General features: G+C 64.9%; 1 protein-coding gene across 5 annotated transcripts in view; it reads right to left on the bottom strand.

Moving 5' to 3' along the window:
• Positions 1 to 17552, bottom strand: part of GSE1 (Gse1 coiled-coil protein) — a 422793-nt gene that overhangs the window by 18516 nt on the left and 386725 nt on the right. For 4 of the 5 annotated variants that reach the window (XM_034639709.1, XM_034639711.1, XM_034639710.1 and 1 more), the window contains 4 exons: positions 6755 to 6954; positions 1674 to 1849; positions 1033 to 1236; positions 356 to 547 (listed from right to left, as the gene is read on the bottom strand). In XM_034639709.1, coding sequence (XP_034495600.1) covers positions 356 to 547; positions 1033 to 1236; positions 1674 to 1849; positions 6755 to 6954 — 772 coding nt within the window. The remainder of the gene's footprint in view (positions 1 to 355; positions 548 to 1032; positions 1237 to 1673; positions 1850 to 6754; positions 6955 to 17552) is intronic. The other variant, XM_019803731.2, reaches the window with a different exon arrangement.

The raw sequence follows: 17552 nt of genomic DNA, 5'->3' as shown, positions 1-17552 counted from the left end.
GGGGGGGTGGGGGGGTGGGGGCGGCGACGCGACACCAGGCACGGGCCCCGAGAGAACTCCCGGGAGTGGGAGACCAGCACTGTAACCTGTGCCACGACAGCAGACGCGCAGGCCTCCGGAGACTCGAAGTCCCCCGGACCGAGCCTCACAGCACGTGCTGCTCGTGCCAGGAGGCCGGCGACGGACCACCGAGCTGCCAGGCACCGGCTGGGAGCGCGAAGTCTAGCACCCGTCCCTCCCCACCTCGCGGGTGAGCAGACCGCGGACACAAGCGGCTGAGCCAGGCCCTAGCGCGGGCCACGCTGCGCTGTCATGCAGGAATAGCAGGGACGGCCCGGCCCAGGACGTGGCTTACCTCTCGGCACTGAGGCTGGACATCCGCTCCGAGTGCAGCGCAGCCAGGGACGAGTGGGAGAGCTCGGGGGGGTAGCGGACCCCGGAGAGGTGGAGATGCATAGCGGAGGGGTGCAGCGGGGGCAGGGAGCCGGGGGTGGGGATGGGGTAGAAGGGGGACCGGAGGGCTGACAAGCAGTAGGAGTCATCCATCCTGTGCAGAGAAGATGGGGCCCAGTGAGAACCAAAGTTCAAGGAAACAAAGCCCAGGCCCATCCGAAGGTACCCCCTAGCCAGGGCGGAATGGCCGGGAGCCTCCACAAAGGCCCTGGCGACAGAGGCCACGGCCAGCCCCAAAGCCCAGCCAGGACCCCTCCAGGCCCCACCGCAGGCCCCCTATGAGCAGCAGCCCCCACTCTACAGACACGTCGGGCTGGGACCTGGGAGGCTCCTGCACGGAGCAGAGACGGGGGACACGCTTGCCCTGGGGCTTCCCAGTCAAGCAGCAAAGTGCTCCCTCCTCTCCGTGAAGCCACGCACTGTGCCACCAGTAGGCCGGCAGCGACACAGGCAGCCACTGGGGCAGCGGCAGCACGGCCAATGGGGGACTCCCACCAGGAGCAAACCCCTAACGGCTAACTTGCGGAAGGCTGGGGAGCCTGGCCCCAGGACATGAGGGGACTCCGTGGGGTGCCTCACCTGAAGGCCGGGTGGGGGAATGGGTGCGGGGCCAGGTAGCTGGGGTGGTAGTAGGCGGCGGCGGCGGCAGCAGCGGGGTCCAGGCCAAGGGGAGGCAGGGAGGACATGCGGAGGTCCTCGGTGGTGTGGTAGGGCCGGAAACTCCTTAGGTAGTCCTCAGTCACGGTGCTTGGGGGGACCACGTGGTGCACAGGCCGCTGGAGGCTGCGGGTGGGGATGGACGGACAAGGGGAGGACAGCAGTGAGCAGAGCTCCTGCTCCGGGCTGGGCAATGGGTCAGTCCCCCGCACACCGCTGCTCCCGCCTCCGCCCAAACGAAGGGTCTCCAGGGACAGGTCCTGGCTCCCACGAACAAGAGGTGGACAGCTACCGCTCCTCAGGCCTGCCACCCAGAGCCTGGAGGAGCCCGGGGCTCCAAGAGCCCCGACCGGGGGCTTGGGCAGGGCGCGAGAGCCAGCCATCGTCTCAGCGTGCAGATGGACAGCAGGCACAGACGGGGCCGCGGCCCGGGGCTCAGCCACCATCTGGCGGCTCTCAGCCTCAGCTGGTGCAGACCCGCCGCCGGAGCCTCCGGATCCAGACCCCGAGCGCACGCGCCCCCGCCCCCGCCCCCGCCCCGGCCCACCCATCTACAGACTTACTTGAGTGGTGGGAAGCGTGAGTCCTGCACCACAGAGCTGGGGGAGATGCCAAAAGGGTAGGGAGTGCTGAGCAGGTGGGAGGGGATGGCTGGGCCCCCCGCTTTCTCCTGGGGCAGCGGGGGCTCCACGATGAGGCGTTCCCGACCACTGCTGCTGCCCCGAGAGCCGGCATCCTGCTGGAGGACAGAGAGGACTGGGTCAGGACCGGGGTGCAGGGGATGGGCCAGCTGAGGCCGCTGCCGACAAGGCTGGGGCCTCCTCCAGACTCAGAGCAGCTCGCGTTCTGGTGCACAGTCTAAGATGCGCTCTCCTGAAGGGCTTCCACCCCATCTCGCGGGGCACATAGAAGGTGGTCTCCCCTTCCGGAGGACACGGGTTCTCATGGCAGGAGGGCTGGACCGAAACCCATCTCATCGCTGGGACAAGGCACAGAGCAGGGGCCCCCGCCCACACCGACATCCACACCCTCCCAGGGTGCACTTCTCACAGGGTCACGCCAGCTCCAAACCCACAGCGGGGAGTTAGACGGGGTCGTTCCAGCAGCCACAGGAAGTGAGCTCCGCTCTGCAGCAGGGAGCCACGGAACCAGCCGGAGCCCCCCGCACGCGGCTCACCAAGCGTGCACAGGCGACCCCCAGGGGCTGAGGCGTCAGCTGTGCTGCCAGCTGCCGGCGTGCATCACAGATCCTTGGCCCCCTGGCGCCCACAGAGTCGCAGCCAAGAAGCTGGCACTGCCCACGGGCAGAACATGCCAGGCGAACCCCGCTGCCAACCCCCCCCGGGAGGGGTCCTGGCAGCAGCCACAGTAGGCAGCTGTGCTACCCCGACTGGTCAGACCTGTCTGGGGACACCTTTGCACGCACTGGCGGTGGGCTGTGGCCCTGCCGACCCCACACTCGTGGGAACACAGAAGGGCCTGGGGCCCGGTGGGGGGGCAGACCCTGGGTACCACAGAAAGGCCTTGCTCAAGGCAGGAAGGGGGAGGAAGAGGAGGAAAAGGAGCCCCGACCAAGACCAAGGGCAGAGCCTGCCGTGCCTGGCCACACATGCCACCCACAGTTGTGACTGCTCTTGCCATTTGCATGGCTGAAGGGAGCTGAGCAGCAAGACTTGGGGGCAGCGACAGCAGTCGGGGGCTCCTGAGGTCTGTTCAGAATCTTCTGGAGCAGGGAGGGGTATCCGTCATGACAGCCCTTCTCAGCCTGAGCGAGGTCACCACCAGCCCCAGCCTAACCTCAGCCATGGGGGTTCTGAGGCCATGGCCACAGCCTCCCGGAAGCCCCAGGAGCTTCTCGACCAGGCCCTTCCTTCAGGTGGCTGGACTGCCATGCCCACCACCCCCCCCTCCCTGCATCAGGTCTGGCCACTCCTGCTGAGCAGACAGCAAACCAGGGCCGCAAGAAAGCAGGAGGCAGTTGTGGGGGTCAAACCCGGCCTGTCCACCCCAAATCCATGGTGTTTCCACTGCGTCACAAAACACTAAGCACACTCTGAAAACAAGGGGGGACCACAACCCTTTGAGAGTCTCCTCAGTGAGGCAGCTGAGCCCCGCCCCCAGGGAAGACCCTGCTCCCCACTCCTCCACCCCGTGTTCCTGGCTCTGCCAGGTCCAAGGTCCTCTGGCACCGCTGGGGGGAGGGGGAGCAGCAGAGCTGCTGCGGCTGCGCTCTCCGAGCCCCCCGGCCCCCCAGCAGCAGCCACAGGCCTGTGGACCAGGCGGGCTGGGCCGGGGGACAGCTGAGGTGGGCCTGGCCAGTGCCCGCCGCGCCCTCCCCGGCCTTCCAGAAGACACATCCGTGATAATTAATCGAAGGAGACAGACCGCTGATTGGAATTTTTAATGAGCGGCAACATCTGTTCCTGCCTGCACGCTGGCACGGCCCCTCTGCTCACCGCGGGGTCCTTGCAGGTTCGCGAACTCTGACTTGTCCTTCCCCGAAGGGGCATTCACATGGCGGGTATCAAGGGGACACACGCATGCACACCACACCCCGGGTCAGAATGAGCAGCCCAGAACTCCCACCTCCCACCATTCCAGAGACTTCTATACAGGGGCCCGCGCCTGGCCTCAAGTCCCACAGATGCCTGTGTGGACAGAAGGCTGGGCTCCCGTCCAGTCCTGAAGACCCTAGAGGAGACCCATCGCTGCCCAGTGCCTCAGTTTCGCCATCTGCCAAGGGTGCCCATCACAGCACGAGCTCCTGGGGCAACAGGGACAGATGCACGGATATCAAGTGGAAGCAGGGTGAAGGACCAGCCCGTGGCCCACCCACGCTAGCGTCGCAGTGGCTGTTTGGAAGTCAGGGCTTGCTGGGTTCTGCTGCACACCTAGCACGGGGCCGGGCTCGAACGCGTGCCCCACGCCACCCTGCAGCGTGCTCCGTTCCTCGTGGGGGCCGCCCTGGGACGGACTGAATAGGGCACACCCTCTGGATAAGAAAGCTCCCCAGCTTCCCGAACGGGACAGAGACAGTAGTAGCCGAGGGGCTAGACCATTCACGCAGGCCGGCAGGAAGCCTTGGGGGGAGTCCTTGCCCCGAGGACAACACGTGGGGAGAAGCTCTGGACGGCCCTCCACAAACCAGGCCGCCGCCCCCCGTGTGTGCTTCAGGCACCGCTGATAGAACCCAACGGCAGAGCCGAGCCCCCCGGGGAGCCCCTGCCACGCAGGAGGGGCCCGCAGCACAGCGTCCCCAGAAGCCCCTTCTCCCCTCAGCAGGACAAAGCCTGGCTTGAAGACGGCTGGGCCAGATGGCACCTTCCTGCTGGCAGAGGACACACAAGGTGCCAGAGAGCCTGGGGGAGGGGCAGGCGGGCGGGCAAGGGGTTCGGCAGGCCGGACCCACGCGCCTCCTGTCTGGCTGGAGCCCTGCCACGCTCGTGACGGGCACCTGGGAACGAGGTCGGCAGTCCTGGGGCGTGCAGAGGCCGCCTGGGTGGGGGCAGGGCCGGGGCCAGGCCACCCCGGGGCCCCCCAAGAGCACGCTGGGTTCCCACTAGCTTCCCGGCAGACAGGCGCGCGGCAAGGAGCGAGGGGGGGCAGCTTTGATCTCTGAGTGGCGGCTGCAGGCACAGCTGTAGAGATGAAGGGAGGACGAGGGGGAGGGCGGGAGGGAGGGAAAGCCTTCATTCTCCAGTGATTAGAGAGAGGGTTCCAGTCACACAGGCAGGACATGCCCTGTTAGCTTGAAAATTGACCATTTTTCATTTCAGCTGTCCTGTGCGGCTCCCACTACCTGGGAAACAGGACCCCGGCGACCCCGGTGACGGAGGGACAGGCCCAGAGCCCCGCCCCCACGACTCCCCACCTGGCGGGAGGCCCCCCCCATCACAACCCTGCCTCCACGCCTCTTGCCGGCTCCCCTCCCCAGAAGGATTACACTCTCCGCTGCGCCTTTGTGCAGAGCCGATGAGCCATACATCACCTGCTGATCCCATTCCCTTCCCGCCGCCCTCCCTGGTGGCGTTAGTGTTTCCATTAAGCGCTGTGGTTGTAAATGGCTGGAGCGGACTGAGCAGGGCCCTTTCTCCGGGGTTACTAACTGTTTCTGAGGCAGGCAGGACCCTCGGAGGAGTCCCATGGCGCAGGCACCAGACGAGGGGCATACATGGGAGGCATCCTAATCTGGGCGGATATGCGGGGAAGGGAGCCCCTCTGGGGCAGGGCGGGGCCCGGCCGGCTGTCACCATCCACTGCTGAGCCAGGGACACCGCAGGCAGGACCCAGGAACCCCCACCCCCGGGCCCTGAGGTCAAGGCGGATCGCCAGGTGGCTGACGGCAAGAAGCAGCGAGCCCCTCCGGAGGCAGGAGATCCCGGAGAAGACCCTTCATCCTCCTCAAACCAGAGCCAGCTCAGGCGTCTCCAAAGCCCTCTGGCTGCAATCTGCCCACCAGGCCCTACCTGTGCTCTCCCACCCGCCGACCACACACAGGGTAGAAAGAACAGAGCCAAAGGCCAAGAGGGCAACTTCGAGATGCACACAGGGCCATACCCAGGAGGGTCCCAGCCTAGAGCCGTTGCCAGGAATTCAGGGATCCTGGCTGGGTTCCTTGCGGATCTGCACCCTGGGTCAGGGCCTGCCTAGTGGCCACCCGCTCTGTGGACAGAGGCTGGCTACCCCCACACCCCAGGGCAGAGCAAAGACCGATCCACCAAGATGATGGGGGTGCGTGTGTGGTGGGTGTGCGTGTGGCCTTGGTGCCCACCCGCCTCTCCACTGCCATTTCTCTGGTGGTTTAATTAGTATTTCCAAGTACTGCCACCCCCTGGGAACTCGGCAGAAAAACCCAGGAGGGAAGCCTGGCCGGTGTTCTCCATCCCCCCCTGCTGGGTACCCACAGTGGCTCCCCATCCCCCCACCCCCTACTGGGAGTCCCCAAGTTGTTGGAGGGGTGGAGGTGGTGGTGGTGGGGTCAGCCGGGACAGGGATGAAGAAACGCTCCCAGGGCCTTCTGCAGGGCAGGCCCCTGGGCAGCAGCCGCACCAGGGAGCCCCCGGGTACCAGCGCGGGGGGAGGGCGGCTTTGGAAGTTGAGGGAAATGCTGGCGTCCTCCCTACCTGGACCCTTGTGGGAGCAATCATCACAACCGCTACTGTTTGCCAAGTGCCATGATGTGCTGACACCATGTCAAATGCTTCACATGGGGCTATGGATGGAACCGTGTCTCCCCCAAACGCTCATGTCGGGGTACTGACCCCCCAGTCCTCAGAACAGGAGCATTTGGGGAGGGCCTCTGAAGAGGTCATTCAGGTCGGCCACAATCCAACATGACTGGTGTCATCAAGAAAGGGCACAGAAGGAGCGCTGGGTGAGGACACAGGGAGAGGGGCCTCAGGGGACGGCCGCCCTGCCCACAGCGGGGGCACAAACCCCAGCCTCCAGAGACACAAAGAATAAACCCGTTGTGGGAGCCCTTGGTCTGCTGCTCGGTTGTGGCCACCTGACCGGCACCCTCGGATTTCCTCCCAACACAAAGACCCTCCAGGTGAGCGTGCCGAGGGCTCCCCACCCCCGAGCGGCGTCCTTCTCACACCGTTGGCTACCCCCGCCGCCCCCGCGAGCCCTGGTACTCACTCACCTGCCGGCTCTCGCTCCTCCAGACGCCATTGACAGTCTTGGTTGGGGCGATCGTCACCACAGGGGGCGTGCTGGGCACACTGTGGCCCCCAGGGGGGACGATGATAGGGCCCATGGGCACGCGCTTGGGTGTGCTGGCCGGGGAGCTGTGGTTGGTGGCCGGAGAGGACACGGGGGACGATTCGCTGCTCAGTGAAGACCCTGCGGGAGAAGGAAGGGTACAGCAGCGTAAGCAGGGGTCACACCCGCTGAGGGCTCTGGCTGACCCCCCGCCAACTTGGGGTGGGCCCAGCAGGGGCACAAGGTGCAGGGGGCTCCAACTCCCAGGGCCTCTCACCTTCGCCCCGGCACCCGACCCAAGGGGGAAAGGAGGCGGGAGCGCAAGCAGGGCGGGCAGGAAGGGCGACCCCGCTACACACTGATGGAGAGAGGAGCCCCCCGCAGAGCAGACATGTTCCCACGCCCAGGGGTGGGGGCAAGACCCCCAGGCTCCGAACAGGGCCCTGAGCCCTCTGTGTGCTTGTGGGCGGAGGGGTTACAGGAGGCCCTGGGGGCCAGTGCACCGGATGGGCCTGGCAGGTGGGGACATGGAGAAGTGGCCACGGGAGGCTCACCTCTTTTCTTAGATAGCAACTGCAATCTATTCTTACGGTTTAAACACTGAGACCTAATTCATCATTTAAAGCATAAAGATCGCAGATTTCTAGCACACCGAGTGGTGCCACCATCACACTACCTGACTCCCCACCACTTCTGTCACCCCAAAAAGAACCCCGGAGCCCAGCATCACTCCTACCCGCTGTTCCCCTGGAGACGGGGTGGAGGGGGCAGAGCTGGTGGAGGTGGGGGGCCTGGGATGGGCAGGGCCTAGGGCGGGGCTGGAAAGCAAGCACTCCAGGGTCCAAAGCAGAAGGCCCCCATGCAGCCAAGCCGGCCAGCTGCTTAGGTCAACAGCTGCTCCCCCCACGACAGAGGGCATGAGGGGCAGAGGGTCAACAAGGTGGTCACCGTGCTCCCCAGGTCCCAACCCCTAGCAGGCACCCGCCTTGCCTCCAGTGGCCCCACACTCTCCCCGTGGGTCTCTAGTCCCCGTGACCCGGGCATGTCCCAGCTAAGAGGCAGCTGGAGTGCAGGCAGGGCCTGGCCCGGGGACATCCGGTACTGTCTGGGGGTCCTTGAGAGCCCTGCCTGGGCCCGGCAAAGACTGCAGCACTCACACATCCACCCTGCGCTATGGGGGCAAGGAGACCCCCTCATGTGCCCACACCATGGTGGGTCCACAGACACTGGCTCACGCCGCCCAAGCCCCCGGCACAGACTACCCACGTGGACCCCAGGTGGACCCCACTTCATCCGGAAGCACAAGTGCAGCTGGGGCCACGTGCGAGGCAGGGCACACGCTAAGCTATGGTCCTGGGGGGGGGGCGGGTACAGGGGCTCCGGCAGAGCTGGACGAGGGGGCCGCTGCTGACAATCCCAGGCAGAGACGTGGAGACACCCCGTCCTGCTCTTGGACTCAAAGGGCAAACACTGACCCTTCCAAAGGGTCCCCAAGGGCACCTTCTGTCTGCAAGAGCCCTACGTGGGTGGGGGGAAAAGGAAGCAGGGTCAGCAGAGACAACGCCTCGCCGAAGGAGAATCCCGCCAGTGTGTAGGCATCCTCCCGGACTTCGCTCCAAACCTGCCTCGTTCCGGGGCCGAGGGACCCTCACCATGTCTCCACACCACCTCATGTGGCCACACTCACGTTACCGGATGGAACCTTCGTGCGGAAGGGGAGGGCGGGCAGCCTATGGCTCACAGGCGCCGACAGCCTCTCGGCTGCCAAGCTATCCCCGCGGTGCCCTCTATCCTTCCTGCCCCAGGGCCCCTGACCCGCCAAGCGTGGCCTCAGCACTGTCACTAGGAAGCAGAGCAGCCGGACGTGGAGGACCCAGCGACATTGGGACAGAGCCTTGATCTAAGCAAGGTGCTCTTGTCCGAAACTCTTCGACAGGACTCCCTAGGCTTGTACACAGTGCGTACAACTGTACAAGGAAGCCCCATGGAGACACCCAGTCCCAACCCCACAGCAGCACATTCTGCTCAGCAAAATCAAGAACACGGAGGCCGGGTGTCCCTCAAGGAGCTGCCCCTGAACTGTGACCCCCGATTCCCCAGAGGAAACGGCAACCACAGCCCCACCCCAAGAATTCTGCCGCCCCATGCTGGCCAGTCCAAGCCCAGCTCTGCTGCCCGCTCGCTCAGGTGAGGCCTGGACCTCCTGGTCAGAGGTCATTACCACTGGGGAGAGCCAACAGAGCACAGCATGGGCCACCTTCCCTTCCCAGTGGGGATGGCCTGAGGTTTTGAAACAAGCTACATCTGGCCAAGGCAGTGACCACCCCGTTCTGCACCCGAAGCCGGTTTCAGGACCGCCACAGCTGGGGGACGGGGGGTGTCACAGGCAGATGCAGCCGGTCCTGTGAGCAGAGCTGCCCGGCTGGAAAGTGACCTCCATGAGGTTCCAGAATGGCCCTAGGGGGCTGGTGGGCTGCCACCCATGCTGACCACCTGACGGAGAGAGATCTGGGTGGTTAGTCCTGGACCCTGACCCAGGATTGCTCAACTTTACAAAATTGGTGGCACCTTCTCGAGGCCGGCAGCCCCATTCCGGGGTGCGCACCCAGCAATGCGGGGCTGACACCCCCCAGGGCCGGTTCTCAGGCCGCGGGGACAGGAAGCAGCACCACCCACATCCACGCGGCTGGGTCGCACAAACCCCACCAAGCGCAGACAGACGGATCGCGTAGACAGGTCGGAATGCAGACGGCCCTACCCGCCAGGGGCCGAGTGAGAGCCGGGGTCAGTCCCTGACGCGGGGGAGGTTCACTCCGAGACCTTGTCCCGCTCCACACTGACCATCGAGGCCGTTTTCCGCAGGTTATCTAGACTTTGATAAATAATTCCACTTTGCGTTGTTGAAAAAACCGAAACAACACACTAGATAAGGAACTGTTCCCTTAAAATTGAATTTCCACGGAACTTCTCTGGGGCTCTTCTTTTTGAGCGGCAGGGGCACCGCAAGTCCAACAGGGGCGGCCATCACCCCAAAGAGGAAGCCTGTACCCCCAGCCCCCAATCCACGTGGTCTCCAAGGATGTGCCTACTTCAGGCGGTTCTCATCAATGGTCCCACAGTACGCGACCTTCCGCACTCCCTCCCTCTCTCCATGGCCGGCTGCTGCTCCCTCGTATGCGGAGACCCGTTTCGCTTGGTGTGCCCACCCCTGGCTCTGTGAGGGTTGCTGTATCTCCTGCACTCAGGGCTCATCTCCCATTCAGCACTGCGCTCGGCCACCAGGCTCGCGCCCTGGGTGACCTTGTCTACCCCCTGCCCATGGAGGCGGAGAGGACAGGTATGTGTATTCTGGAGCCAAAACAGGAACGAAGGAAAACACACGCAGGCCAAGAGCACCGGTGGTCAAGGCATAGGCCGCCAAGAGCCTGGAAGAAAAGCTGCGGTCAAAGGCCAAGAGGGTTCTGGGCCTCCAGGCGCGGGGCAGATGGACCGGAGCCCACACAGCTCAGATGGACCGGAGCCCACACAGCTCGGAGCCCTGCGGTGAGGCAGCCTAGGGGGCCTCACAAGCAGGAGCACCTGACAGCACCAGGCCCCGGGCCTGCTCCCCTCCCTCAGACCACCCGCCCCAGAAGAGGCCCCGCCTCGTGCCATTAGCTTGCCTCTCTGGATTAACCTCATTTCTAATTGCCAGGGGGTGAGGGGCGGGGGGAGCCTGGGGGCCCAGGTGCACTTGGACCAGGAGGCCAGGGACAATTAGCAGCCTCATCCCCCCCGGGGGTGGGGGGTGGGGGTCCCTGGCCGGCCAGAGCAGGCGATTGATCCCTGACCACGCACCCACAATTAGCGGGCAGCCACCCCGGCCCCACTCCGGCGCGGCGGCAGGAGGGCCGTGACCACCCTCATTACCTGCAGGCACGCGGCAGGAGCCAGGTGGCGGGCGCGGGCAGCTCGGGGATGACAGGAGGCAGTGACCTCTGCTGTCTGACTTGGGAGGATTAGCGCCGAGGCCGCCGGGCACGTGTAATTAACAGCTGAGACACCCCAGACTTGGGAGAGGGGAGTGGGGGAGCCTGGAAACAAAACCGCAAACTCACGACGCCATCAGCTCTCCCACATGCACACGTAGCCAGCCACGAAGGCAATCACGCACCATGTGCTGGACCCCGGAGCGAGGACCCCCACCCATCCCGCACTGAAGCATGTGCAGGGCGAGGCCAGCCCTCTGGCACACCACACCGGCCTGGTCCCCCGGGCCTCACCCCTGATGACAGGGAGGAGACGAGAGAATGGTCTCCCTAAAAAGGAATCCTTGGGACATCTTCCTGGGACACCTACTTCAGGGCCAGGGCCCCCAAGCTTGGTGGGGCTGGAAGGGGGAGCACCGCACCACCGGGGCTTTGCCCGGCTTCAACCTACCAGTGCAGGCATCAACCTGGGACCCATGGCCACAACCAGGGTGGGGTGGCGGCCCCTGAGGACCCTGCATGCACCTGCTCGCCAGGGCCCTCTGCTCATTCCCGCCATCTGTTCTGTCCCAGGTGCACCTCGGAGGGTCCCCTCTGCCCTCCCCAACCTCCCCCACCACCTCCCCCAAGCCTGGTGGGCAAACACCACTTGGACCCAGAAAGCAGACTGGCCATCAGCGTGGCCCCCTCTGCTTGCAAGACTGAGGGGCCGTGGGGCCCACAGGAAGCCTCCCGGCTGGCAGTCAGGTGGACACAATCCCCAGGACGGCCCCAGAGTCGGCCTCCCTGGAACGTGCCCAACAGAGCAGCAACGGCGGCCCCTGTGCCTTTTGGGAAGTGAAGCGTGTAGGTGACAGAGGCCAAATGCCATCACGAGCACACGAAGACAGGGACATCCCGCAGGCCTGGCACAGTGGGGACAGCGGGCGTGGGGGGCACACACAGGGCAGTACCGGCCCAGCTGACGGCAATGGCTCCGACAACCCGTGGGTCTGGGAAGAAGTGCTGGGAAAAGGCCGCGGGGCCTCCGCCCACCTGCTTCCAGGCCGGGGTCTCCCCACCTGCCCGCCAACCAGAGCATCTCCACGGCACAGAACAGTCGGAGTCCTCGTCCTGCCTCACGGCCACTGGCCACCAGTGCAGCCCTGTGCCCAATTTACTATCATGTGACAGTCTGCAAACCCAAATCAGCAAAAGCAAGGTGGGGTCTTTCCTATGAACCGCATTTCCAGGGGCCTGTTATAGGTCGATGAGTGGGACCGGGGCTGGTGAGCGAGGACCGCGGGCTCGGACAGCTGGGGTCAATGCCGCCGTGCTGGGATGCGTTGAGCGGTGGGGGCGGGGAGCATGGAGACAGAGGGAGCTCCGGGGAGGCGAGAGGGCCAAGTCAGCACTGTGTCACCACAGCCAGGGAAGGCCTGCTGTGCCGAATGCCCCAGGGCCGGGCACTGCCCCCGGTCCATTCCACTGCTCATACCCATCCTGCCTACGCAGCCCTCCTCCTGCCACCTCCCTGCATCCAGGGCACACACCTGTCGCCCCCTTCCCCAGGCCTTGCTCTCCTCCAGCTCCGGCCTCCCTTCCACTCCCCTCCGGCCCTTGCCTCCAGAAACCCCAGGGCCCAGTGGACAGAGGAGAAGGTCCCCCTGCCACCGCAAGTGCACATCTGTGCTCAGAGACAGATGGGGCCACAGATCCCCGCAGGGAAATGCCAGCACCCGGCTGACACACACGCGGGGAGCATGCTCGCCAGGCAGGATCTTTCCTTCCCTGATTGGGCTGTTTTCTTTGAAAGAGGTAGACTTCAGGGGGCAGCAGGGAAGAACCACCCTCGATCCAACAGGCCTGCTGCGTGACGGCCACACTGGTGGGCAGGTCACACCTACAACTCCCACCGAGGGAGGGACGCGCCCCCGTCTCCCTCCCTGGGGCTCAGGGACAGGACCTCGGCTCAGGCGGCTCCTGAGGCCCTAAGGTAACCAGACCCGCCTGCGAAGCCAGCGACAAGAGGCAGGCAGCCAAGCAGGGCCGTGGAAGGAAGCCAGGCAGGGGCGCCCGTGTTCGGGGCTCTGGACCTAGAGAATCAGAAATTCAAGTCCAGCTGCCCCCGCCACGGGGCTGGTGCTCTTGGCAGTCGCCCCCCTGGGGAGGCGGCTCCGCCACCCCATGGGGCCCAGGGTGGCCGTGCCACATGCCTGACACTCTTTGCTGGGATCGGAACAGGCCCCAGAAGCTTTGGGGCCCACCCTGCTCCCTCCGCCCAGCCAGGGCCCCCAGGCCAAAGCTGCCCCAAGCATCCCCAGAGCTGGGACTGCCCAGAGACACCTGCCGTCGACGGAGACGTGGAGGGGAGCGGTGTGCGAGGGGGGGAAGGTGGGCCGGGCGTGCAGGGCGGCGCACAGCCCCGGGGGTCTCTCGCGTCTTCCAGGAGCTGAGGTCGTGCTGGGCTCCCCGCACTGCAGCCCCCGCCCGGCGGCCCCACGGGAGGCACCTGCTCAGCCTGGAGGCAGACGGCACACAGCCTGTCGGAGCCAGCGCCTGGCGGAGGCCTCTGCTGCGTCATGCTCGCCGGGCAGGGACGTGGGCTCCCAGCCTCGCCCTCTGCAGGGAGCAGAGGGGAAGGGTCAGGGCCGCTGGGGGGGGGGCACCTAGGGCAGCTTCTAGGGCAGAGGCAGCAGCTGTCAGACTCCAGGCGTGGCATTTCCTGACTGGTGGGCACGGACTCACGCCCTCACTCAGTCATTCAACAAGCACCTCTGGGCACACAGGGCACCTGGGGATCCCGACAAGCCCCGTGAGGCAGGCGCTGGAGGAGTTTGGGACGCTCTGAGGGTCAGGAGTCATGACCTGCCCTAGGTCAGGAGGGTCTTGGGGTTCCTAGGTTGGGGCTCATTCCAAGGCTCAAACTGGAGCTTCAAATGCCAATGTGGGGTGTGTGTGTGTGCGCACGCACGCGGGCAAGAGGTACAGTCTCCGTCCAAAGAGGCTCTGGTGGGGGGACAGGCAGGGAGGAGGCAGCCAGGCCAAGGCTGGAGCTGGACAAGCAACTTCAGGAGGGAACAGAGGGCTAGGCCAAGTGGCCCAGAAGGACATCCTTTTTGTGGCCAGAGAAACGAGAGGGGCTCCGGCAGCCACGGGCTCCACGCATGCTGCCTCAACTCAATGGGACACCCCCTGGCCTGTCATGGAGACACGGTCTCCCGGGTCAGAGCCCAAGCTTCTTCCAGAAGAATATGCTGTGTGGGTACAATCACTCTCTGGGTGCCCCTTTATCCCAAGGAGTAAAGAGGAAGGACGTGGGGACAGAGCGCAGCCGGCTTAGGCCGGAACACAGCCCGAGCGGTTGGGACAGACAGGGGTAGCAGCGGTGGCAGCAGCCGACCCCCAGTGCGGAGGGGCAGGGCCCACGAGTCCAAGCCCACGCCCCTCCCACGGAGGCCCTCTCCTTTCTAGGACCCTCCCAGGGAGAACCCTTCAGCCCCTCGCTGTGCATGATCAGGGGGGTGGGGGGAGGGCAGATGCCACGGGCAGCCCCTGTTTGGTGCATGCAGCTGCCATGCCTGGGCCTAGTGTGTTCTCTCTGAACCAAAATCTATGAGGATGAGATCTTTAAGAAAACAAAGAAGCCCAGAGAGGTCAAGTGACGTGCCCAGGTCACACAACAAGGATGTGAGCCAGGGGATCAGGCGGGTCCAGGCCCTCCAGGCACCCACAGCCCCTCCAGGAGCAGCACACCTCCACTTTCCATGGCCCCCGGGGCAGGTCTGGCTGCAAAAAAGGCAACCCAGAGCCTCGGGGCACAGAAAATTCCCCCACCAAAGGGCCATTTTCTTGGTTCTCATTCTTTCTCTCAGGTAAAGCAAACCATTCGGCACTGAGATTACTTCCTCTAAATTGAATGTTTCAACTGTACCCTCGGGACATGACGACGTGAGGAAAGATCTTAACCCAAGAACCAGAGGGAAGAGCTTGGGCCACAGCTCAGAACAAGGGGGTGCTTCAGAGCAAGGGAGGGGTGGGTGGTGGGGGCCAGAGTCAAAGGTGAGCCAGAGACGCACCAGGGTGCACGCCGTTGGCAGGACGGGCCCTGACGCTCCCACCAGTCCCGTGGAGGTCTGGACGGCTCCACCCAGGGCCTCTCCATCCAAAGGGACAGGAGCCCTGGGGGGAAGGTCAGCAAACAGACCAGGGAGGGGCCGGAGGCTATGGGGTCTTGGGACCCGAGTCCATGGCTTACAAAGTCCCCTCTGCTGCTGCTGATGAGGGACGGCGGCCAGCCTGCAGCTCAGTTGTGCACTCCGGCCCCACAGACAGAGAACACAGCAGGAGACTGGCCGGAGTGCGGCTGGCACTCAATACAAGTCGAGCCGCCGCGATGGAGGAGGGGGGCCGCACACGCCCAGTGACAGGTGCGGGGTGCCAGCCAGCCACAAGGTCATTCAGCCATGAGAAGGAACGGAATCCTGGCACGCTACGCGGGGACGGCCCTGGAACATCAGTCTGAGCGCGGGAAGCCAGTCCCACGTGCTGAGCGCCCCCCCAGCCCCCAACCCAGAGTGCACCAGCCGACCGTGCCTCCGGGACAGGGGGGCTGTGGTGCTGACGGGGATGGCGCTTCTGTAGAGGGAAGGACATGGTCTGGGATTTAGGGGTGACGACTGCATGACTCTGAAGACACCAAGGGCCACGGCACCGCACTGCTTGCGAAGAGAGCCCTCACGACACTGAATGAGCCTTTTCAACCAACAATCTCGCTCCTTCCCGACCACCAAAGTCAGCCCCCCTCCCCCGCCGCGGGTCTCTGGTTCCAGGCACAAAGTCAGGGCAGAAGCACCAGGGCCCGCTGGCTCTCTCCTCGTGCCCCCGCTGTCCCTAGGCTTCCAGAAGCTGACAGCCCCCATCACCCACGGCCCCCGGCCTCAGGCCAGACTTCCGAGTGCCCCCCGCACCACCGAGATGGGTCTAGGGGCGAGGGGGCTTCTACCCAGGGCTGCCGTCCTAACCCCAGCCTCACGAGCCCACTTAGAAAGGCCTGCGTGGGGGCGGCAGCAGCAAGGGGCAAGGGCACGTCCTCACGAGCTATGCGCCTCGGCCTTGCCATCTGTACGCTGGGCGACCCCGGGCCGTGAGCCGCTTCTGCTGATGGGGGGAGACAGCAAGGTCATAGTTGGGGCAAGTCAGAAAAAGGGGACCAGGCACGGGGTGCGGCCCAGGAATACTCCCGACAGTGACAACACCTCCTCATTTCTTCCAACTGAGGCCTGATGGGGGTGGATCAGACCAAGAACCGAAAACAGCTTTGAACTCTCCAAACTTGGCTCGTGGCTGCCAGAAAGCCTACAGTTCTCAAGATACAGCATGACGAGGGCCGAGGGGCACACAGAGCCGAATGTGAGCGGGGGGGGGGGTCCCCAGGTTCAAAAACTGCTCCACAGATGCTGAGCTTCCCAAACCTCGGCCTTCCCATTGAGAACGGGGTGACCTCAGGTCAGCCAGCTGCAGATGCCATGCTCCCGTGACAGTAAGGGCTCCGGCCAGTGTGGCTGGTGCCCGTGTTCCCAATCCCAGGCCCTCACTGCGACATCGCACTTCCCAGGGCAGCGAACGCGCAGAAGGCCTGGGTCACAGCTGCGAGGAACAGGGCCCCATGGCCACCGGGCCCGGCCGCTGCCAGCAGCACACTTTGTTCCCGGCCAGCGAGGCCCAGAAGCCTCTGGCATGTTGGCTACCCACTGGCCATCCTTCCAGCCGGATGCCAGGACCAGCCCGGGGCAGCAGAGAGCAGACAGGGCCATCGAGGCAGGCGCCTGTCCTGCACCCATGGCCCTCGCATGACCTCCCCCCTACCTGCCACTGCAAGGAGGAAAAGCGCCCTTCCACGGCCGCGTCCTCTGTAGCGGTGAGGTGTCACCCCAGGACGAGCCCAGTGCACCGGAGGGACGGCTGGTGGGGACTCAGCACAGGCAGAGCCAGCATTTCCCCACGTGCCGACACTCGCCTTCTGAAGGCTGAGAAAGCAGCCAGAGCAGGGAGCGGCCGGGCCAATTCTGCCACAGGGGTGTCCCCTCACCTCCGAGGGGACCACCAAGTCTCCACCACCCCATCCACCCTGTGTGTGCATCTCCAGGGCGGCTGGTCTGGGGGCCTCCGTGGGCCCAGGCAGGGAGCTCGCTGCCTCCTGCAGGCCATCTGCCCCCCAGCTGTGTGGCACGCCGTGGCCCGGAACAGCAGTGCTCCTGCAGCCAGGCTCCCTCAGATGTGGCCAGGGAGTGTGCCCTGGTGGACATGGAGGGTTAGGAGGAGTGTGGAGGAGTGGTCCGCCAGCAGCCACGCTCTGCCCAGGAGGATGCAATGGCTCACGGAAGGCAGACAAAACCAGGCCCCAGCGGTCTGCCCTCCTGGGCCATGGCCTGCTCTTTCCCCTTACACGTCCCCCTCTGCCCAACAACCAGAAAGAGGTGAGACTCAGAACTCGGAAGACCCCTCAGCTAGTTCCAGGCAGGACAAATGTCCCTTCTGACAAGCTGCCGGCTCTGGAGCCTCTGAAGACAGACACCCTTCCTTCCCACACCAGTGTTTTCCCTGGGAGGGCCCTGGGACACCAAGCCCTAGACCTCTGCGGCAAAACACGTGGTGGGCAGAGTGCCCAGGTCCCTCCTTCCTCTGCCCAGAGGTCAGCCCCACATCCGAGCAGCAAGTCCAGAGGCCAGCTCAGGCCTCCCGGCGGCCCCAGCCTCCTACCCCTCTTGTCCAACCAGCAGCCCATGACCC

The sequence above is a fragment of the Ailuropoda melanoleuca genome, chromosome 12 (genome assembly GCF_002007445.2).
Source record: "Ailuropoda melanoleuca isolate Jingjing chromosome 12, ASM200744v2, whole genome shotgun sequence".
NCBI classification, from domain to species: Eukaryota; Metazoa; Chordata; class Mammalia; order Carnivora; family Ursidae; genus Ailuropoda; species Ailuropoda melanoleuca.
Note: the sequence above shows the minus strand (reverse complement) of the source record. Positions and strands in the feature narration are given on the sequence as shown.